Source organism: Haliotis asinina, chromosome 5 (genome assembly GCF_037392515.1).
Source record: "Haliotis asinina isolate JCU_RB_2024 chromosome 5, JCU_Hal_asi_v2, whole genome shotgun sequence".
Lineage (NCBI taxonomy): Eukaryota > Metazoa > Mollusca > Gastropoda > Lepetellida > Haliotidae > Haliotis > Haliotis asinina.
The window spans coordinates 5,538,567-5,560,882 of record NC_090284.1 but is presented as its reverse complement, the minus strand read 5'-3'; the positions used below and the strand labels follow the sequence as shown (position 1 = coordinate 5,560,882).

Genomic DNA, 22,316 nt, shown 5'->3' with positions numbered 1-22,316 from the left:
TAAACTAACACCAAAATGTTCCATAAAAAAAAATGCCCAAACTCTGTAAATAGCAAAAGGCACAACTATAGGTTGAAATCATCATATCTATCAAGTTTGGTCTAAAACACATTGAATGGCTTCTGAGTTATGCTCCGGAAACAAAATGATTATGGACGGATGGACGGACAGACGAGGCGTCGACTATATCCCCCCACAACAAACATGACTGGTACAACTTTAACATAACAACATCTACTCAGCTTGTTGTTTCATGCATGTTATCTGACACGTACATAAATGTTCAGACGTGTACATAGTCCTGGCTTGTCCACACAGCCACTGACAGCATGACCAATATTCCAAGTCTACTACACAAAGCCATATGACCAGTCAAAAAATCTTACCAGATTAGGACGAGAGATACCTAACACACACAAAAAAACATTTTTCTTCTAAGGAGACCATCCCCCATGACTCACCTCAGAGATCAAACAAACCGCAGGCATTTACCTTCCTTTTCCTTGTATTCAGACAATAACAAAAGACATCACAGGCTTATCCTGTTTATTTCACACATGAATTCTAGACATACTCATGCAGATATTTCCCTATATGAATTGTCTCGAAAGGGAACAGTGTGTGTGTCTGCGGACCTTCTAGTAAGGCATTACAATACAAAACAGTATTGGGAGGATGGAGTACAAGGTAATGTGGCACATAACTTACATGATCCTCTGATCTTTGATCACCAGTCCGCAATAACTACACTTGTCAGAGACAATACGGCTAACCTATAAGGGCCAAATATTCCATTCACAAAAAACAAAGCCAAATGAAACGTTGGAGTTGAAAAACCCAAAGAAGGAAACTCTACACCCCGATTGTGAGAAGAGGAATTAAAAAATACAGATCTTGGTATCTTGACTATGTCACTCAGCTAAATGTCAGGCCATCGTACACCTAGTCCTTTGTGTCCTTGTATGACTTGAGGTAGATGGGTTTTGACTGCTCTATCTGCCGTTTCTGTGCCCTCATCCTTGCCCCACGTGGTGGCAACGTCTGTTGGGGAATGTTCACCTGTAATCCCACAAAACAGTGTTACATCTCTGAAAAACCGCCATGCCACTGTAGCTCACCTATATGAGTTAAAATGTCAGCAAAGACAGTACATTTCATAATGACTTTGACTGAAGTTGTTATTTGTGGCATGTGACACTTGTTTGCGGTTTAAAATCTAATGTTCTTTAACAATTTCACTGCCAACTACAAGAAATCTTAAATCTGAAATGTGTGTTTAATTTGATTCACTGTGAATTTTCATTGGGCCAGACAGATATCTGAAACTTACAGGACCCAATGTCCTGTTACTCTGAAACACCATTCTTGAGCACTGCACTCATAGGTTGCCTGGGACATGCTTTATTCCAGAATGAAAGCAGCTTTTGTAATGTACTTACCGGACGTGGATAGGGAAGTCTGTAATGAAGAGCTGAAACATACATAAACAGATATTGCTGAATTCCTGCAATAAAATAATTTATCCTCGAACAAAATTAGGGATGTATTCCATTCCTGAATCTCATTAGAAGCCTAGTGTAGTGTCCTGTCATTCACCAGAATGACATCAACAGAGGTTTAAGAAAGTCCCGAGCTGAAACAAGAACATTTTGGATATATCTGGGTAGGCCCAATGCTCTACATTGTATCAGCAATAAAGTGCCCTCAATGTACATGTCAGCTACCTGCAGAAGTCGATATATCTGGGTAGGCCCGATGCTCTATAATGTATGAGCAATAAAGTGCCCTCAGTGTACGTCAGCTACCTCCAGAAGTGGATTTATTTTTCATTTCTGGACACAGGAATATTCTGGCCATATGACTCTAAATAATCAGAATCTCCATTATTCATGATCATTGCTCTAATGTGAGTGTGTGAAGTTTGAAGCATTACTCAGCAATATTCCAGCTATATGGCGGCGGTCTGTAAATAATTGAGTCTGGACAATACAAACCAGTGATCAACAGCATGGGCATCGATCTACGCAAGTGGGATACTATGACATGTGTCCACAAAGCCAGTGAGTCTGACCACCCAATCCCTTTAGCCGCTTCTCATGACAAGGATGGAATGCAGATTAATTCCAACCCAAACCTTCACTCGTGTTTATTTCCAAAGCATGTACACAGACATGGAAATTGGTATGTGTTCAGATGCAGTGTTTTCACTGCTATACATGTCTGATATATCTATTCTTATGACTGAGGAATAACATTTGTTGTGGAGGATATTACTTGTAGTCAAATTGAATTCTTACGTGTTACAAGTCATCAAAGTTTTGAAAACCTTGGCGTAATCAATACCCACCTAGTTCTATCCTTGTCTCTGCTTCTCGCACAAATTCATATATTTCTTTTTCATCTGTCACCTGTTTGAACAGATACAGTTAATTCAAATAGACCTGGTCAGTTGGTTGGTTTGTTTTTTAATGCAGAACTCATCAATATTCTAGCTTTATGGTAGCGGTCTGTAAATAGTTGTGTCTTGACCAGACAATCAAGTGATAAACAGCATGAGCATTGATCTATGGTAGTGTGATAATATGACATGAGTCAACCAAGTCAGCGAGTCCAAACACCCTGATCAAGTAAGTCACCTCTACTGAGAGCATGGGTTACTGAAGATCAATTCTAACATGGATCTACACTGGTAATTAGACAGCGACACCCCATCCTCAGATTCTGAGGATGGGTTGGTTCCAGTCTAATATCATATGAGAAATATCATGTCAGAACTTAAGACAACAAAACACATCATAAGGAAGAGTCAGCACTCATTAATCCTGCTCTCAAAGCTGTCTCAAAATGAAACAAAGATAACACATACAAAACACACCAAGAGCAGGACTGCAGGGTATTACCTGAACACTGCAATATACTTAAATTTGAGCAGCAGTATGGCATGTCAACCAAAGTCCCAAAGTGTCATTGGTGTGTGTGACCCAATGACTACTTCCACAAGGATTAGTATATTATTCAGAATCAGATCAATTTTGCAGATCCTGGCAAAGTAAGGAAGAAAACTCAAAATCACTGGCAAACCTGTGACACTTACTAGCATGAATGTGAAACGCATGGTGTCAATATGTCAATTGTAATCATGCTCCTACTATGACATTAGATATTATCATACATATGATATATTGACCATGTCTTCTCAATTATTGAACAATTAAATGGTTTAGGCAAATCTTAACCTCTACCAGATACTTACTGCCTTGTTCTTTCTAAATAGAAGCCTAGCTTCATTTCGAATGTAGTCTCTCTCTGTTTGGGTTTCTGCAGCAACTCCTGACTGTGACTCCCAGGTTCTAGAGAGTCGCAGGATCCGTCGATACAGTGCCAACACTTGCCCTCTCGTGGTCATCACAATCAGCTTGGGTTAAACATTCCAGATATCCCTTGGCAAATATGTGCTGATTAAATTGAAGGTCAAGCTGATTTACAAGTAATCTGCAAATAAGATCATTAAACAACATGAATGAGTGGTAAGAGTTACCCCCCATCACAATCAAAAGCCAAAATTACAAACTGACATGCATACCTCACAAAAATATACATTCAATAAACTAGAACAGTTGGATAAAATATAATCAATAAACATGTCATTGGTAGAATATTACACCGGGGAAGGTGGAAATATTTTATTAAAAAGAGTGGGGTAGAGGCGAAACTCTTTCCAAATGATTTAACAAATACTATAAAATGATATTGACCACAGTGTAAACATTCCCAAGTCCCATCCATTTATATTTTACTTATCAGCATATATTATTCTGATACACTGTCATAACAGTTTAGATTTAAATGGATATATTCTGCAACATCGCGAGGGAAATAAAAGAAGATACAACAGTGACACAAGCTCTAAAGGCACAATATCTCAGTTTATACCAGTCTTCTGCTGTCATGCTTCTCCGCGTCTCACATGTGAACACCTTTCGTCCGGAAGTTTACAATCCGGGTTGAATGCAAAAACATGGAATGAAAGAACTCATACGGACATTGAATAAATATCCTGTAGTATTATTTCGTTATATATCCAGTGCCTGTATCTATAGAGAAGAAACTTATAAAATTCCGTACATATATTATTTATGTTTTGTTGACATCATTGTAAAGACGAGTCTGTGGGTATGTGTCATATTATTGCTGTGACTGCCAACCTAGTCCTTCTTTTCATACTTTGCGCCGACTGCTAGGTATACTTCCGGGTTCCAACTTCCGGAACACATTGGTTGGGGTTTTCCAAACTTTTTTTTGTAGGTGTTTATCGGCCTGTTCCCGAAGTCATGACCGACGGGAGATTAACAAATGGGTCGGTAGGACACCCACCTAGACTAGGAATGCAGGTGCGTAATGCCACAGGCTTTAAATCGGATTTTTAGTCTGAAGACTGTTGCACATTGACAGCTAGTATACTCTCTTTCCTCTGGAAGCATTTTAGGGACAAATGTTGTAGCTTTGGACAGTGTTGTGGGATGATGCGGAATGTTGTATCTGCTACAGTTTGGTTCAGTGTGCGTTTTTGGCTGGGGGCATGTGTTGTCACTCATGGTATTTTTAACTGTAACGACCGCCCTGCACTTACATCCGAACATTTGGTCGAACTGTTTAGGGAGGGGTGGGTGTTGTAGACGGAAAAATGTTTGGAAGTTAGGAAGTTAAACTTTGTGTGTAAATTGATAGTTACTGTTTACTTGTTTCCAAAATCTCGTGTATCTCCAAAATTGGATTTTATAGAAAAATGGTTAAATGAAAAAACTATTTAAAAGACTATTCCTACTGAAGTTTCTCCATTATTGATCTAATCGTGGAGAGACAATTACTCTTATTATACTTCATCTAATCCAAAATTCTGTGAAATGTATGACAAAGACTTCCTAGCAATGATCACTGATAATTATGTTAGGTATTATAATAATGTTGCACAATGACTTGATCAGTTTTGAACAAGCTGGTTATTTGTAGCCTGATGAACATGTCCAGTACTTAGGAACATACATGTTTTGACCTACATAGTAAATTGTCGACCAACACCATCATTCTGCCCAATTTGTCTTGTGTTCAAGAACTATTGATCTGTTTGATTCATAACTTTTAGGCAAGTATGTTATTAGGGAAGTTGAAGTTAATCGCTTCAGTTGAATTTAAGCAAAACTAAATAAACTAAATAATATCAAGCTGAAAGGCCAAACTGATAGCAAACTAGTTGCAAGTACTACAGGGTTTACAATCAGGGTTTGATTTAGACCATTAGAACTTGCACAGAAGAATCCTAAAAGTACCTAATGCAACCTAATATTTATGCTCCATCTTGCACCCAGTGCCTTGTAATTATTTCATGATGTCAACCGTGTTTGTTTTTCCTGAAATAAGTGTGCTGCTTATTATATTATTTACACTCTATAGACAGTTAGCTATTTTAAGACAGTATGCAGGCCACAAAAATGAGATACTACTGTTTCTATTGATTTGTTGGGCATACATCTTGAAAGAATGTGTATGTTCGCCAGCATTGCTTATGTTTGACCACACTAACATGTTGTAGTCTGGTGCAGCAGTGTTATTACCAAAGGTTGCACTGGATGCAAGTAGGTTTTATTTCGGAACAATGAACCCTGACCTTATGTCCTTATGAACCCTTATGTTGTATTTTTTCATATCATAAACATGATAACATCAAGTCAGTATAAGTAAGTTGATCGGATGTGTGCATGGTAAACATAGGTAAATGATCAAGGAAACTAAATATCAGCTGTGACTACACCTGGTATCATGGTTATCCCCCTTGTTTCAGGGTCACGCTCTGAGCTGGACAGATGACCTGCCAGTGTGTTATCTGTCAGGTGTTGGCTTCTCCACCAACCAGATTTACAGAGATGATGGCCACCGAAGGGAAGAACATGAGTTTGAAGACAAGAGCTTCCATTTTAGGTTTGTATCTTTCCAACATTGTTTATATCATGTATTTTTATATAATTGTTGGTATGTGTTATTTTTGGGTGGGATTATTTAGGAAGACAGTCATAATAAATAGCCAGACAATAACAGACATCAAGAGATAACATAAAGTATTTCCGCATCGTCCTGAAAGCTTCCTGCAGAGAGGTATCATATTATAGAGAAAGATATGCTTTAATGAGACTAACATTCATTAAGCATGTTAAGTTAATCCATCAACATATAGGAGTTGAGGAGTGTTGTTTGAACTTAACAAGACTTATGGTACGTTATGGATTCAGGATCAGACTTCAGTTCAAAGCCAACTTGTACTTGTACTTGAAGCAACCAAATAATTTTTATGATCAGGTTGTTTGACTCCATGTGTGCCAGGGCCTGAGAGCTCCTCAACTCCACAACATTGATGTTTTCAAGTAGGGCGCAGTCTCTGACATCTTTATGTTCCTGTTGTCAGCTAGCATAATTAGCACCCATATCTGTTGAAAATAAAGCTGCTTTTGTCTTTGCAGACCCTTTGATGGCTGTTTTCTGTACGGCATGTTTGATGGTCACAGTGGGAGCAAGGCTGCAAACTTTGCTGCTCAGCGTATGCCAGCAGAGTTGTTGTTTGGGCAGCTTAATAACAAGATAACTGATGAAGCCATCTTGGGGGTTTTGCGCCAGGTTTGACTAAGTTTAATTCCTTAACTGCATACATAAGAAACATCTTTAAAACATCTCACTCACTTACAACTGTCAATTCGACAAACAAGCCATCCTGCACATATTTTCCATTGTCAAGACTATTGTAGTGACATCAATCATGATGATAACATGATAACTGATATTGATTTCATGATAAAGTCATGACTATTTGAAAACATATTATGATGTTCAGAGACCATTGTACTCTGACAATAAGTGAGAACATGATTACACAGTGCTAATTAGAAAGTGGTCAAATGCAACATATGTCATATTTGGGATTTCACTTTCTTAGCGGAAGTCATGGTGGCTGAACGGGCTAGGCGGCTGACTTTGTGTGCTGGCGATTAGGTGCCTGATTCTGAAGGTGCGGGTTCGAATCCCTGATGGGACTCAACCGAAAAAGTACTAGAAGTTGTAGTTTACTAAGAGAGTGAAATCCCAAATATGACATATGTTGCAAGTGAGAACATGTTCTCATAGCAGGTTGACATGTAGTGTACCTTAACAATGATTGTGTTTGCAGTATGTTAAATGATGAGAGATGGGGCTTCTTTTTGCTTCAGGATCCAAAGTGCATTTAGTGTTGCTCTTTGTAAATGTGGAGTCAAACTATTCCCCAGTAAGATCTACAACTGATCCTTGTATGAATATAATCAATTGTCTAGTAAAAATCATGTCACAGAGGCGAACCATTAAAAGCTGTGTTTATTTTCTGCACCCTGTCCTCATTGTGTGTATATCTGGGTATAGGACTTAACTGAAGCTTGAGTTACTCCCCAGGGAGATGAGAATGCTGTGCATACAGTCTGGGTTACTTCCTAGGGAGCTGAGAATGGTGTGCACTATGAATCATTGACTTCAGTAACAATAATGTTATACCATGTACGTAGACTAATATGAAATTTGTTGTGCAATCTGTGGACTTATTATTTATTAAATGCACATGACAATTATTTGTACTTACAGGCATTCCATGCTGTGGAGAAGGGGTATTTTGAAACCATTGATGATCTGCTTGCTCAAAGAACCACTTGTATGCTGGAACTGCCTGATGTAAGTGGCTTCGTACATGTCATGTATTAGTTAGATTATACATGGCACACTCGTAGCCATGGAACATATTGTTTGTGTTCAATAACTCATTATTTGTGAGATCTCACATTCTAAGCAAGCTCTTTGTCTCACATTGTGACACTGGTGATTGTCATCCTCTACCTGGGATACTGTGAACAGGAAACAGTTGCAATAATGATGCAATAAATCTTTAATAATACTTTTATAGCTGTCCTTATCTTTGTATATGTTTGTACTATGACATGAAAAGAAATAGGGAGCTATTAGAAACGTATAATACTTTATGGATTACAAGTTCTTTATTTCTATGATGCGATGTTTCGGTATAGATTCTTATACTGTTTTCAAGCAAGAGTATAAGAATATATAAGAAGCTATACTGATACATTGCATCATAGAAATAAAGAAGTTGTTTTCCATAAAGTATTATACGTTTCTATTATCCATCAACCCTCAAAATGCCAATCAAACTGATCAAGGGAGCTGTTGACAGGATGGCTGTTTAACAATGTGTTCTGTGAGCACAGTGAGACTGTTTTTCATCTGCAGGGATGGCAATTATCCATGAATCAGCAGAAATCTGTTGTTTTAAATGCAAATCAATTGATCCTGGAGCCAGTTGGGGGTCTGCAGCCCCCATACCCCAAGCTGATTTCCCGCTGAATCACTTTCCCCTGTTGCCATGCCTGTGTCTGTCATGATGAATCTGTTTTATTGACAGCTGAGGGTGTTGGTGACTTATTGCCTTTATGTATCTATCTGCCTGTCTACAGGGCATCACTCAGTATGAAGCCTTTACCAAGTATCCTGACATTGTGAACAAGCTTCAGCAGTTGGATTTGGAAATAGCAGGGGGGACAACTGCATCTGTTGTGCTCATCTACAATGAAAAGCTGTATGTGGCCAATGTTGGTGGGTGAAGTGTTTTTCATGTTTGTCATTTGTACACTTTGACAGATATACACTCTTATAGATTTACTGGAGTGTTCCTGTCTTGTACTATGAGTATGGTGATAGAGTTCTGTTCTCTTTGCTAGGCTCTTTCTAAAATCTCCATTTCACTGCATGTTGTGCAAAACAATGAGTGTGTGGCTAAGCCAGGAAGCTGGCTAAGGCCTGTTACACTGAGATGTACCTGAAAGTGGTGCTAACAGCTTCCATGTTGTAGTGGATAGGGCATGAACCCAAAGGGAAAGGCTAGTGGTTTGATCCCCAGACCGCTTCAACCCCCCAAAATTAAACTATGGTCCCAGATGTCACTCTGCCTGGCATGTAGTATTGAACCATTAAATCATGGACAGTCCAGCTGGAAGACAATAAACCTTCAGAGTGAAGCCTCCATACTTGATAAGGTGCCTGAGTTGAGTATCCATGTTAAACCATAGTATATGAATTTTGCTGCAGTTACATAACTTGGGTAAATCATGACTGACACTAGCATGCACATCAGTCATTTGACACTTCTCAGAGCGGAGTATTACAATAAGCAGTCACTTCTATTTTCAGGTGACTCACGAGTTCTACTAGTGGTGAAGGAGGACAATCGTGTTCGTGTCATGCAGCTCACGTATGACCACACCCTGAATGATGAATTGGAGCAGCGCCGGATTACCAAACTTGGCCTTGATGTGGAACGTCTGAAACAGCTCCGGAAGATTGGGAACTCTGACAACACACGATGTATTGGTGACTACCATGTTAAGGGCGGTTACAAGGACATCGATATTTTACGGTAGGAATACATACGTTTCCTATCACATGGTGTCTAACATGTTCAGTCAAGAAATTAGTGTTGGTAGTGAAAAACTAAATAGTTAAAACATTTAGACACTGACACTCTGATGTGTTTGTGTCTTCACATTCAAACCAGACATTGTGAATCTCAGTACCAGTGACTGAATTGTCACATCCTGACTCGATTACATACAGGCCTTCAGCACATACCTGGAATACTGATGTGTTAGTGGATTTATTAAGCAGTGAAAAACTCATACTGACTGCATAATTCCTGACGTAACTGTTGTTTTGTTTTCAGTAATGCAACAAGTGAGCCTGTGATAGCTGAGCCCCATCTGGAGGGAGGAGTGCAACTGTCGGACAATACCTGCTTCCTCATTATCATGTCTGATGGGCTGTACCAGGCTTTGCAGGATGCCACGGGCACAGAGAAGGTCAATGTGGAGATCACCTCCATGGTTCTCCAGGAGTTCGGGAACCAGTCCACACTGAACGGTGTGGCACAGGCTGTGGTGGACAAAGTTGTCCGTATACACCATGACACATACATGACAGCACAAGGCTACAGGAAACAGCTTTGTCAGAAGAGAGATGATATCACACTGTTAGTACGAAACTTTAACCAAAATTTAGGTAATGGAGTTGAAAGCCCAACTGCAGCAACACGATACAACCCTGTGCCTGTGTCTCTGCCCCCATTCTTCAACACCCCACCCCCTGCAGCTGTCCCGAGCCTGAACATCCCCAGCCCAATCAGTCCCTCCAACAGCAACTACTCCCACTCCAACCTCTCTGTGGGCAGCTACAGTGACTCCCAACCCCTAACTCCTACCAACAACCCAGGCAGTCAGTACCTCACCACGGAAACCACCATGGGCACGAGGACCAGCACCGGTACCAGCACAAACTCCACACAGAGCTCTGGTGATGCTCGACCCTTCCAGCAGAGGTACCAGGCTCCAAAGCTGGAGCTTGATGAAAATGGCCGAGTGGAAGCTTATGTGGATTTCTCAGATTTCTTCCGGGCCATTGAGAGGCTTACAGGTGACCAGCAAGCATGTTTTGAAGCAGACGTCAACCCCAAGTCCAGCTATGATCCCATCAGTGAGGAGTCTGAGACTGCCACAGGACCAGAAGACTGAGAGGATGTGAATGATGTGTGTACAGACAAGTACAATGTGTGACTACAGACAGCCATTAGGATGTTTGCTGCTGAATTATCAGGGTTTCAACAGTAGGTTTGCTTGACAACTATTCCTTATAATGTCTAACACTTTATGACTCAGCGTTTCTTCAATAACTCTTTCATTTTTACAAGAAGTCTGTGTGATATTTTCCACCATCTAGATCACCCAGTTTATCTTATCTCTGTTCTGTTATCAACATACCTAGTTGTAGCCATTTGCCAAATCTTATCAATCAGTAAATAGGAAAACAGTAGCCATCTCACTTTTCAGTATCATTGCAGAGAGTGTATCTATTCATGGATGTATTTTGAATAGACAGCTGCTATCAACATGGCATATTTCAAATCAAAAGGAAATAGTTGCAAATGGGTTCAGGATATTAATGCTGACAGAAAGTTGATGTCATCTAATCAATTGAGAATGATTTTCTTGCAGTCAGTCACACTGTACCAGAATAATATTTATTGACATTTGTAAAATGGACCAGTGCACTTGCATAGTGGAACAGTCCATTGTGTAGTGGACCAGAGGTGTAGTGCATGTGCCTTCTGGACTTGTGCACTTGTCCAGTGGAACTGGGGAGAATATGGATCATGTAGTTGAGCATGGTTGTCTCATGTCAGGAAGATATCAGGGATATTCTGTTATCAGTTCTATGAATGTTTAAAGAAATGTGAAAAAGTAAATGTACGGCAGAGTTAAAAGACCTACTTAAGATAATGGCATGCATCTTAACAACATTTGCATTACCTCAGTACAAGAGTAGAACCACCAGCATAATGAGTATATGCATCTTGCAGCATGATCCACACCAACCATTCATAGTGGAGCTTTACTGTAGAGAGTCCATTGTGGAGCTTTACTGTAGAGAGTCCATTGTGGAGCTTTACTGTAGAGAGTCCATTGCAGAGATTTCATTATGGAGAGTCCATCGTGGAACTGTATTGTAGAGTCCATTGCAAAGATTACATTATGGAGAGTCCATTGTGGAGCTTTATTGTAGAAAGTCCATTGCAGAGATTTCATTATGGAGAGTCCATTGTGGAGCTTTATTGTAGAGAGTCCATTGCAGAGATTTCATTATGGAGAGTCCATTGTGGAGCTTTACTGTAGAGAGTCCATTGCAGAGATTTCATTATGGAGAGTCCATTGTGGAGCTTTATTGTAGAGAGTCCATTGCAGAGATTTCATTATGGAGAGTCCATTGTGGAGCTTTATTGTAGAGAGTCCATTGCAGAGATTTCATTATGGAGAGTCCATTGTGGAGCTTTACTGTAGAGAGTCCATTGCAAAGATTTCATTATGGAGAGTCCATTGTGGAGCATCCATTGTGGAGAACCCATTGTAGAGAAGCCTTCATGGAGAATTCATTGTAGAGAAGCCATTGGGGAGAATTCATTGTGTAGGGACAGTTGTAGAGAGTCCATTATGGAGAGTTCATTGTTGACTGTCCATTGTGGAGCATCACTTTGGAGGATCAGTTGTAGTGTCTAGATCACATGAACTGCCGTAAGGCAGCATGATGTCTGCCACTGGTCATAAGCCATATCTAGAGTTCCTGCTGTGTGAGTTGATGTGTGTGGGGCATGCTGGTTAGTGTGCTGCTGGATGAGTTATCAGCTTAGCAACTGTACAGTACATGTTTTGTCTTAGTTGACACATCTACAGGTGATAAACAAATATGCATTATTATCTGAAAAGCAATTTTATACATTGTCAAAAAATAGTAATGTTCATCCAACTGCCAGGCTGACTTGAATGTGATATGTAGCAAAATGTTTAAAAAAGTCTTGAACAACAAATGTCTCATATCCTGTTTTTCATCCTGAATAATGTTCCCCAGACAACTGTACAACAAGACTTTAAAAACCATTTGGCCTTATAGTTTCAATGTGCATGTGTGGAGGTTCTGCCTGACTGTACCAATGGTTGGATGGGGTGAATGCCTGTGTGTATACATGTGTCACCTGTGGCAAGATCTCAGTAAATCCGATCTATTACTCTGATACCACTCTTAGATATGAAAACCCCTCCATAGCCTCACATAAACAGTCTCATCATCCAGTTTCTGATGAGTATGCTGAGTTCTGGGATTATCAAGTTTATGTCTGTTGAACAGACAGTCCCGATTGTAGAAAAAAGAGCCACACCATTATGATCTGGATATCTTACACACTATTGCTGATTTACATCATGACATATAAAAATGAATCAAAATTAGTACTATCAAAGCAGTATTTTGCTTCATCTGTAAACATTAAATTTCTGAATTGAGGTGGTCAGGTAATGGTGCCACATCATCCAATTGGCTAAGTAGCCATCACATCCTTGATTTTTAATCTGTTGTGGCAGGTCATTCAGGTGTCCTGAGATCTCCACCAAGAGTGGTATCCAATGGGGATCTAGAACATCTGATTATATTAAAATAGACTGTCCCTGCTTTGTTCAGTTATGCGACTCAGACCAACAACCTTGTTTGTTTCCCCAAACTGAGATAATATGTGATGCCCCCTATGGGTGTCTCTGCTGTGATAGTGCTAACATTGTGTTAGAATATAGTGTAGATGTAACAATAATCTACTTGTATATAGATGCCTTGTGTGTTTTATGTATGTAAATAGTGTAAATCACATGTAAAGTCTATTCTCAGTGTCATTACTTTGTAAGTGTAATTTTGATAGACACTGTTGAGTATGAGGTAGGTGACATTGTAGAGATTTAGTTTGTTTCTTGTAAAAACTATTCCGTATATAATCAAGCATGTCAATGAAAATATAAACCATTGAATTTGACTTGTTACTTGTGGTTTATGCTTGAAAACGTTGGTATTTGGTAAGGTATTTAGGATAATGATTTGTCAGTAAAGTACAGAATCAAGAACTTTGGGGCTTGTGTCCCTGGTGTGCCACTCAGCCATATGGCTTACACAAATATGAACATCAGAAAACTGGTAGCCAAAATCAAGTAGTTCGTGTAGCATGGTTCCCAAACAGAAGCTTTAAATACGCATTGCTCACATAGCGTATTGTCAAACACAACATGTTACATTGGACTACTTCCAGAAAGGCATTGCACATGAACACTGATGTATGATGAGGGAACTAGGAAATGTACCGCAGTGACTCAATCCAGAAGGTTTTAGGCTATTGGAGGTTTAACTTCTTTGTTTACACTGAGTAAGACTGCTTGGTTTTCCCCTTGCCTTGAATAGCACTCCATTGTATTGTGGTGTGTTTGCGTAGAGGGATGCTAGGCTCTGAGCATCACCAACTGGATGAAATGCCCCATCAGGATTATGAGCAATGACGATGGTGCTAAGAACCTTTTGTGGACCCGGTTTTCAGAGTGTTTTGAAAACGGACTCTGATGGAATCAAACTGAAGCTTTGCCTACTCCATGTTGGGAATATTATGTACATGAGCTTAATGTTCAAGCAAATTAATATGTACACAAATACTGTTATATGTGCTTTGAAAACCAATTTATGCATATTCATATGACAACTGTGACAAATTTGACTAAAAACGTGAACATCAATGCCGGAAAGTGTGGTAAGCTGGTAGCCATGACTACATCACCATCTCATTGTCAAGCATTTTTCTGTGAGGACATATCTGAGCACCACTCTAATGACGTCCACTACACCCTGACGTTTTTATCAACATGTTTTCTTGTGTAACCCATCACTTAATCCAAGTTTCAATTTGCATTCGAATTTATTGGTGGTATCATAACACGATCTGAAAGAGACAACATAATCACCTCATTGAAGACACCCTACATGACACAAATCTGATTGGGTGAACAGTTGATCAGCTGCTACCAGTCTCACAAAAACTGTCGCATAATGTGTCTGAAATTATTCATGACGAGTGACAAAAATGTTTTGAGGTAGATATTTGGACTCGCATACCGTTTTGGACCCGTGAAGATCCGAGGTAGAACAGGTCTTCAGTAGCCCAAGCTTGCCACAAAAGGCGACTGTTTGTCGTAAGATGTGACAAACGGTATCGGGTGGTCAGGCTCGCTGATTTAGTTGACACATGTCATCGGTTTTCATTTGCGCAAACGGATGCTGATCATCACTGGACTGTCTGGCCCAGACTCCATTGTTTACAGACCACCGCCAAATAGCTGGAATATTGTTGAGTGCGGTGTAAAACTAAACTCACTCACTCAAATACCGTGAAATAACGGCAAGTTGTTCGTTAAACGTTATACTGAAAATCTCTTACCTGATATCTTAGGGTGTAAATCAAGCTATACTAAATGATCTTACCCAAATACATACTTCCATACTTCGCGTGGTCATATCGTCAATGTAAATACTATTATCTATACAGGTCCATGGCTTAAAATCTATTTAAAAGAAATCTTTAATCCTCGCCATGACACGAGCGCCTGTGTGTAAAGACTTCGACTCACTAGGTTCAGATATACATCATTACAAACACGCATTGCTAAGCGGTCAGTTAAAGGACACTAAAGAAACGTCATAGTCAGCAACAACTGAACATGAATCGTTCGCCCAAATATTTGTATATGTATTTATACATCAGTATATTTGTGTTTTATTGACATGACTTCATGTCCACGTTCCCCGAGGCGTGTATTGTTACTCATGCTTTTAGCCACTAGTTTGCCACTTTCAGCCAAGTGCTAATTATATTTCCATCGTCAACACACCTCTTGATTCTTAAAAGGAAAAGAAGGCGACACGAGTCGGATTCTTTCGGCCTTAACAGACTGCCATGTAACCCGCTATCTGAAGATACCGGGAATTAGGTTAATCCACTGTCTTTAATTTTGACATATTTTCCTAGATTAGTAAATGCTTTATATGTGACCTTGAAATAGAAACGCCATGCTAAGTCACCACGAGGCGCTTCTCCAGTTTCCGGTGTACAACATATAGTTCCTCATCAGATCTCTAGCGGTTGTGTGGTAGAGATGTGATCACTGCACTTTCAGTGTCCTTCTCGGGAATTACATAAGGAAGAATAGGACAAATGGTATTGGTGAATATTGTTTTGCGTTAAGATAATGATATTGACCTAAGACCTAGCTAAGTTTCCAATAACGAGATACTTCCTTGCAGACAACACCGCCATCGCCATCTTACAAACATTTACAGCTGATACATGACCAGTGAGAAGTAACAAAAGCGATGTCGGTCAGGTAACACTGACGTCAGGTAACACTGATGGGCAGTGTCCAGGTGTCAACACTAGCGTTATAGATCGATACTGAGGCACACAAAGCTCGAACATTGGTAATTAGAGCCAGACAACGTGAGACCCCCTGTATTTAAATACATACATAATCACGATGAACAAAACAACATCTGCTCTACTTCCATACGCATTCACGTTGATATGAAAGAAGGATTAAGCCCAATACTAATAGCAGTGTCATTAAAAACAAACTCTTCCTACAACTAGAGAAAGGTTTGAGGACACCCCTCTACAAGCCACATGCTAACAAGCAGATGACCCAACGAACCTAATCTATAGCGTTGAAAAACAGGGCGGTAAGGTAGCCAAGTGGTTAAAGCGTTCGCCCGACACACCGATCGAAGGCCCGGGTTCGATTCCCCACATAGGTACATCTATAGACCGGGACACTAGTTCACTTGGATGTTTTGTTTTGAACTCGAATATGCCGTGGGAACAGAGAAACTACTCGTCCTTCGAACTCGTTGTTTCGTTGTACCCATTAGGCTATCCTACCGCCCCGGTTTTGAATGACATAGATTAGGTTCGTTGGACTTGTTAGGGTGTAACTCCTTCTTTCTCTGCTCCCGTGACATCTTCCAGTTCAATGCAAATTACCCTCTTATCTTGCAGCAGTCCGTTTAATAAGCTTTGGAAAAAGTAGAACCGGCAGGGGTTCAATACGGAACCTGGGGTTCACTACGGAATTTGACCACGTCTGACCTCTCTGTCACGATCTTACGTTTACATGGGTATACAATAGAATGTATGAAGCTGATTTCTGATATCTCCCGCCGGAACGTTGCTGGAATATTGCTAAAACTGACGTAAAACCATTCACTCACTCCTTCAAAACAACGCCCAGCCTCAGTTTTATGACGTAAAGCAGTCTTGCAAATGTCCGGCACATCATGGCATCGCCATCTAGATTAGACGTCCGCGTGTGGGCTGGATATACGGTTCTTCGTCTTTATTTCCTAGATATATAGACGGTCATTTCTGAAAAATCTGTATGTCTCACTGGTCAGTCTACCCAACGCAATACATTTTCATGTGATATCACTTGTCTGAAATGAAGTCGTTCGGTATGGGGTACGTACAATGCTGAAAGGCCGACTGTCATGGACAAATGTTCTTGCGAAGTACTACAGGACCACACTACACCTTCGGCTTCCAGGTGTCCAAACTTGTTCACCTCTTAAAATCTTGTAATCCAGTTTGCAACATTGCAACAACAAATCCATTGTCACAGTGTCACCAGCCAGTATCACCAGTGTCAGTATGTACTTGTATACAAGAGATATTGTGATTCCATACTGTGGCCAGTTCCCAGTGCATTCTCTCTCCTACCAAGGTAGCGTTGGTATTTGAAAGAAGGATTTCTCAACACATGTTTATATTTTCGGTATATCTATAATTGGGAAACAAAGTTTCACGAAACGGCACGTCTGCTTCCTTTATTTGCCATGTTTTTATTAGCCATTTTGAAGAATAGCTACTCCGCGCCGGTTCTGTGACCTTGCTTCGAATTCGTTATGGCCGATGCGAAATAGCCGCGTTCATGTATAACTCGCGAAGCCTCAAAGTTAACTAAAGCGCCACAATACGACAATGGTAACTGGTTATTTTCAAACAGACAACGTAAATATGTTTTGTCAAAATAATCAATAAATACCAGGTGTGTACTTTTGTTTGGTTCTGCAATTAATTAATCGACAATTGAACAACAACAAAATCTGAACATTTACATTCCAGGCACAAAAGTCTTGGTTTTCTTCTCAATGTTAGGCCATAGTACAGGTGGTTGTGAACGGCCACCCCTTGACCTTCTAGGACATATCCGCTAAATAAATGATGTGGGACCACATTGTGCTGATCGAAAACACAATTTCTGTGGCACAATAACGGTTGTTCGCAAAAGCCAACGGTATTTCCGGTCGTCGTGCCTCTGACTCGACTGTCAGGGACAACGTAACCGAATTCCCGATGTCCATGCAAGTCCGTCATCAACACGTCACGTATAACTAGCGAACTGTAGGAAGAACAATGCAGACATACTAAAAGACACTGGGTCGATATTTTACGTGATACGGTGCAAATTGTTACATTGATTTTCTTTTTTAACCGTAATTTGTCGTTGCAGCGCTACGAATAAACATCGATATGTAATTGTGATGGTTGGGCGAACCATTGCAGAGAGCAAGGCACGTGCTGCTATGAGTGTGCAGGTAGAAGGATTGGTCGTAGGGGCACTCTTTTGTCACCAGCCGAAAAATTGTTAAATCTTCTTATCTGGCACCACTTACATTACAGCAAGTATTGCCGTAAATGTTTTCTGTTCAGTACTGTGAGGTAGTTCATCGACCCACTCATCCCTGGTGCTAAGCATTGTGATGCTGTGCGTTATCACCTGTTCTCGGAAATCGATGATTCAGGTGGAGTTGCATGTCAACGCACACAGCGTCGTGCCAACAGCATGTGTCTCAAATACACAGTATATTTACCATAACGTTAAACATCGATTCAAGGTTTGCCTTCAAAACACGTTTTATCATCACCGAATGTTTTCGCAATTCACGGTTCCTTCAGGTGGCTATAGCATATCGGAAGAGTATGTCATGTTCGCGCCATGTTTTGACGTGTTCGAATCCTCTCTGCTGATATTGTCAATCTTGGTCCCTAAACCACTTGTACATGGATCAATCTTGGCCTCTGAACCACTTGTACATGGATCAATCTTGGCCTCTGAACCACTTGTACATGGATCAATCTTGGCCTCTGAACCACTTGTGCATGGATCAATCTTGGCCTCTGAACCACTTGTGCATGGATCAATCTTGGCCTCTGAACCACTTGTGCATGGATCAATCTTGGCCTCTGAACCACTTGTGCATGGATCAATCTTGGCCTCTGAACCACTTGTGCATGGATCAATCTTGGCCTCTGAACCACTTGTGCATGGATCAATCTTGGCCTCTGAACCACTTGTGTTTGGGTCTTCTTCCTGACACGAGTGACCTTGACAAAGCGACAGGTGTTGTAGGTCAGTCAGAACACAGTCGATCTGCTACGGGCGCTGCTTGTGAAAGATTCATGCCAACCATCGTCATCACCCCATCAGTCCCTTTCGCCATCCAAAGTCACAGCGATACATCGTACCCACACATAGATATTTAAACCACTTTTTGTCAGGGGCGTCGAACCCAGGCCACACACCAGTCTTCGTGGATACTGTTTGATAATCACTGTTCGTGTTTGTATTCCTACATATATAGGCATGACCGACCACACTTCCGATCACGTGCTTCCTAGGTAAGCCTTCGTGACGCCGAAGTCCTGGTTCGCTTGTAAAATTACCCAATTTTGGTTCCACCTCCTTGATATAGTAAAACCGGTGGAACACACCCACTCATTTTGCTTTGTATCTAAACGCCACATGGGCGCAATGAGGTTGAGGTTAACTTGGTGACCGATGCTAGGAGTCCTAAATTCAGCTTCAGAATTTTGGTTGGTTGTTGATTTACACTGCGCTCAACTGTATCCCACAAATATGGAGGTGGTCTGTAAATAATCGTGTCTGTAAATAACCCGACAACTCAGTGATCACCAACCTGAACATCGATTAATGCAGTTGGGACAGTTAGGAATGCCATGCTGTTTCGTTAATTACGTAATTCTGGTATTTAATATTCATTATTGCTAATCTCCTCTTGACGTAGATCTGCGTTGATTTACACTCAAGTGAAAATCGGATAGCTCCTTTCACAAAACGATTTCATAAAACATGATATTGGTGCATCAATACGCTGAATATTTGGTGTATTGGGATTCTGAGTACTGACCACTGTAACTCGTTTAGCTTTAGTGATCGTATTCTTAAAGATGGATCTTCATGAAGGCTCGTCTCAAATCAATACTCTTCTGAATATACGGACTATGTGCTAACACTAGAAATACTAACTGAAGTCGGATTCCAAGAATATATGCAGTATGCAGTCTAGCATTAAGACTACAGGGGCTGGTCAAAATGTTCTAAGCATACAGAATGGTGACACCAACTAATCTTAGGAGTGTTGTTGGACAGATTTCTTCATCAGCATTTGGAAGGCAACAGGTCCTTGTAGCCTACTGGGGTATACACATCTGTTTCAACGTGAGAGATGGAACAACGTGCTGTTATACAGTTTTTGACAATGGAAGGCATTCAGCCATTAGAAGTGCATGGGGATGATTGTCCTTCATATTCCACAATTAAGAGATGGGCTGCTGGTCTGGCAGGGCAAGTCTGGATGATGACCCATGGTGTGGACGGCCCTCTACAGCCATTGATGAAGAAACAGTAGAAGACTGTAGAAACTTGCAGACAGACGTGTGACTATTGCTAAAGTTTAACGAGAAACGGATCTAAGCCATGGATTCATTCAAACTATTGCCCATGATCATTTGGGCATGAACAACGTATCTGCGAGATGGGTCCCATAGTTTCTCAATGCTGATTTGAAGAAAATGAGAAGTGACATTTCAAAAGAAAATTTTGAATTGATGGAGCATGATTTTGAAATTTTTATAGTAGTGTAGATTAGTAACAGGGGATGAAATATGGATTTATCATTACGATCCGGAGTCAAGACGTCAATCCATAGAGTGGCACCACGACACTTCTCCACCACCCAAGAAGTTCAAGTCTTCAAGGTCATTTAAGAAATTTATGGCAACAATGTTCTGGGACGCGAAGGGCATCATACATGATGACTACCTTGAGAGTCAAAAGACTGTCGCTGGTGCCTACTACACTGATCTACTCAACACTCCACACATTAAGAGCATCTATCAAATAAAAAACCCGCCCTGGTTTGTTGAAGGTTGGAGTTCTGATTATACATGACAATGCTTTGTTTCACACCTCTCGATTGGCAAAGATTGCAGTACATCAATGTGGATTCGGAGTACTGCCTCATCCTCCATATTCACCTGACCTGACCCCAAGCGACTTTCACCTATTTCCATAATTGAAGAAACGTCTAGCTATACCGGTAATGACGGGCTCAAATCTGCTGTAAAGGAGTGTTTGACAGGACTTCCCATGCACATGGAATTGAGCAACTGAAACTCCGATATGAGAAATGCATTTTAATAAAGTGTGATTATGTGGAAAAATAAAACATAAAAATCTTACCAAATTGTTTGTTGTATGTATTAGGCTTAATACTTTTTGACCGGCCCTCGTATATTGATTTCTACATCAAACGCAAACGCTGCCGTACAAAGACTTTTGTACAGGGCTGTTGTGAAATCAGCCAATGACCAGGGGAGATCAATGAACAATCAGTCAATCATATCAGGTTAATCTGTTTATCTGTATCTGTCTGTTGTTTAAAGCCACCATATTCCAGCTGGGGTCTGTATAATCGAGTCTGTGTTCATCTCGATGATCGATGATTCATTTGGGAAACAATGACATCACTCCGAAATCACCTAACATCCCGATCCAAAGTCCAGTCGTTCAAAAGGCTTCCAGTGGACTGGAAATCACAGGTTTTGCTACAATATGGCCGCGACAAGGTTCATATTTTACGAGGAAGTATACTTCCACTAACAATCAATATGCCCACATCACATTACTACAGTATCCGCTGCGATATAACAATATGCAATAACGAAATTAAGAGGCCATATGCTGTTACGAGTACATGCCAAAACGACCTTAGTTTTGTGGAAGAATCCTGCATTAAGGTAATTAACTGTATATTTTGATGAATATCCAAGTCTCAGCAACCTGACCAGTGCAACATCCGAGTCTCAGCAACCTAACCAGCGCAACATCCGAGAGTCAGCAGCCTGACCAGCGCAACATCCGGGTCTCAGCAGCCATCCGAGAGTCAGCAGCCTAACCAGCACAGCATCTGGGTCTCAGCAACCTGACCAGTGCAACATCTGAGTTTCAGCAGCGTAACCAGCGCAACATCCGAGAGTCAGCAGCCTGACCAGCGCAACATCCGGGTCTCAGCAGCCATCAGAGAGTCAGCAGCCTAACCAGCGCAGCATCTGGGTCTCAGCAACCTAACCAGTGCAACATCTGAATTTCAGCAGCGTAGCCAGCGCAACATCCGAGAGTCATCAGCCTGACCAGCGCAACATCCGAGAATCAGCAGCCTCACATCAGCCTCGGCAGTCTGACCAGTGAGACTGAAAGGAAGATGTTTGATTTATCTCACTTGATATTATCTCTCATTCTCTGTTTAACGTAGTGGATGCGTATGATCACTGACGGGCGGATATTGATAAACACAGAGTAGATTTGTGTCTTAAAATGAGATAAGAATATCATTCTCTCTTTGGGCTGCAGATATAAGAGACAAGCCAGTAAGCTTACTTACGTTTTTCTACCGACAATTAATGATGCAAAGGTTGCGGG

General features: G+C 40.8%; 3 protein-coding genes across 3 annotated transcripts; 1 reads left to right on the top strand and 2 right to left on the bottom strand.

The window, feature by feature from the left end:
• Positions 1 to 532: 532 nt before the first annotated feature.
• On the bottom strand, positions 533 to 4,006 carry LOC137283729 (LYR motif-containing protein 1-like). Its single transcript, XM_067815394.1, has 5 exons — positions 3,934 to 4,006; positions 3,254 to 3,492; positions 2,348 to 2,408; positions 1,440 to 1,471; positions 533 to 1,059 (listed from the first exon to the last, which is right to left on the bottom strand). The coding sequence occupies exons 2-5, from the start codon at positions 3,404 to 3,406 to the stop codon at positions 943 to 945; spliced, it is 363 nt and encodes a 120-aa protein (XP_067671495.1). The 5' UTR covers positions 3,407 to 3,492; positions 3,934 to 4,006; the 3' UTR covers positions 533 to 942.
• Positions 4,007 to 4,257: 251 nt separating this feature from the next.
• LOC137284137 (TGF-beta-activated kinase 1 and MAP3K7-binding protein 1-like) lies at positions 4,258 to 13,480 on the top strand. The gene is made up of 7 exons (XM_067815823.1): positions 4,258 to 4,391; positions 5,840 to 5,976; positions 6,513 to 6,666; positions 7,657 to 7,743; positions 8,538 to 8,676; positions 9,271 to 9,496; positions 9,800 to 13,480. Exons 1-7 carry the CDS (start codon positions 4,332 to 4,334, stop codon positions 10,641 to 10,643), a joined length of 1,647 nt encoding a protein of 548 aa, XP_067671924.1. The 5' UTR covers positions 4,258 to 4,331; the 3' UTR covers positions 10,644 to 13,480.
• A 5,014-nt stretch (positions 13,481 to 18,494) lies between these two features.
• LOC137283326 (protein PBMUCL2-like) lies at positions 18,495 to 19,314 on the bottom strand. Its single transcript, XM_067814778.1, has 2 exons — positions 19,311 to 19,314; positions 18,495 to 18,919 (listed from the first exon to the last, which is right to left on the bottom strand). Exons 1-2 carry the CDS (start codon positions 19,312 to 19,314, stop codon positions 18,495 to 18,497), a joined length of 429 nt encoding a protein of 142 aa, XP_067670879.1.
• Positions 19,315 to 22,316: the final 3,002 nt, after the last annotated feature.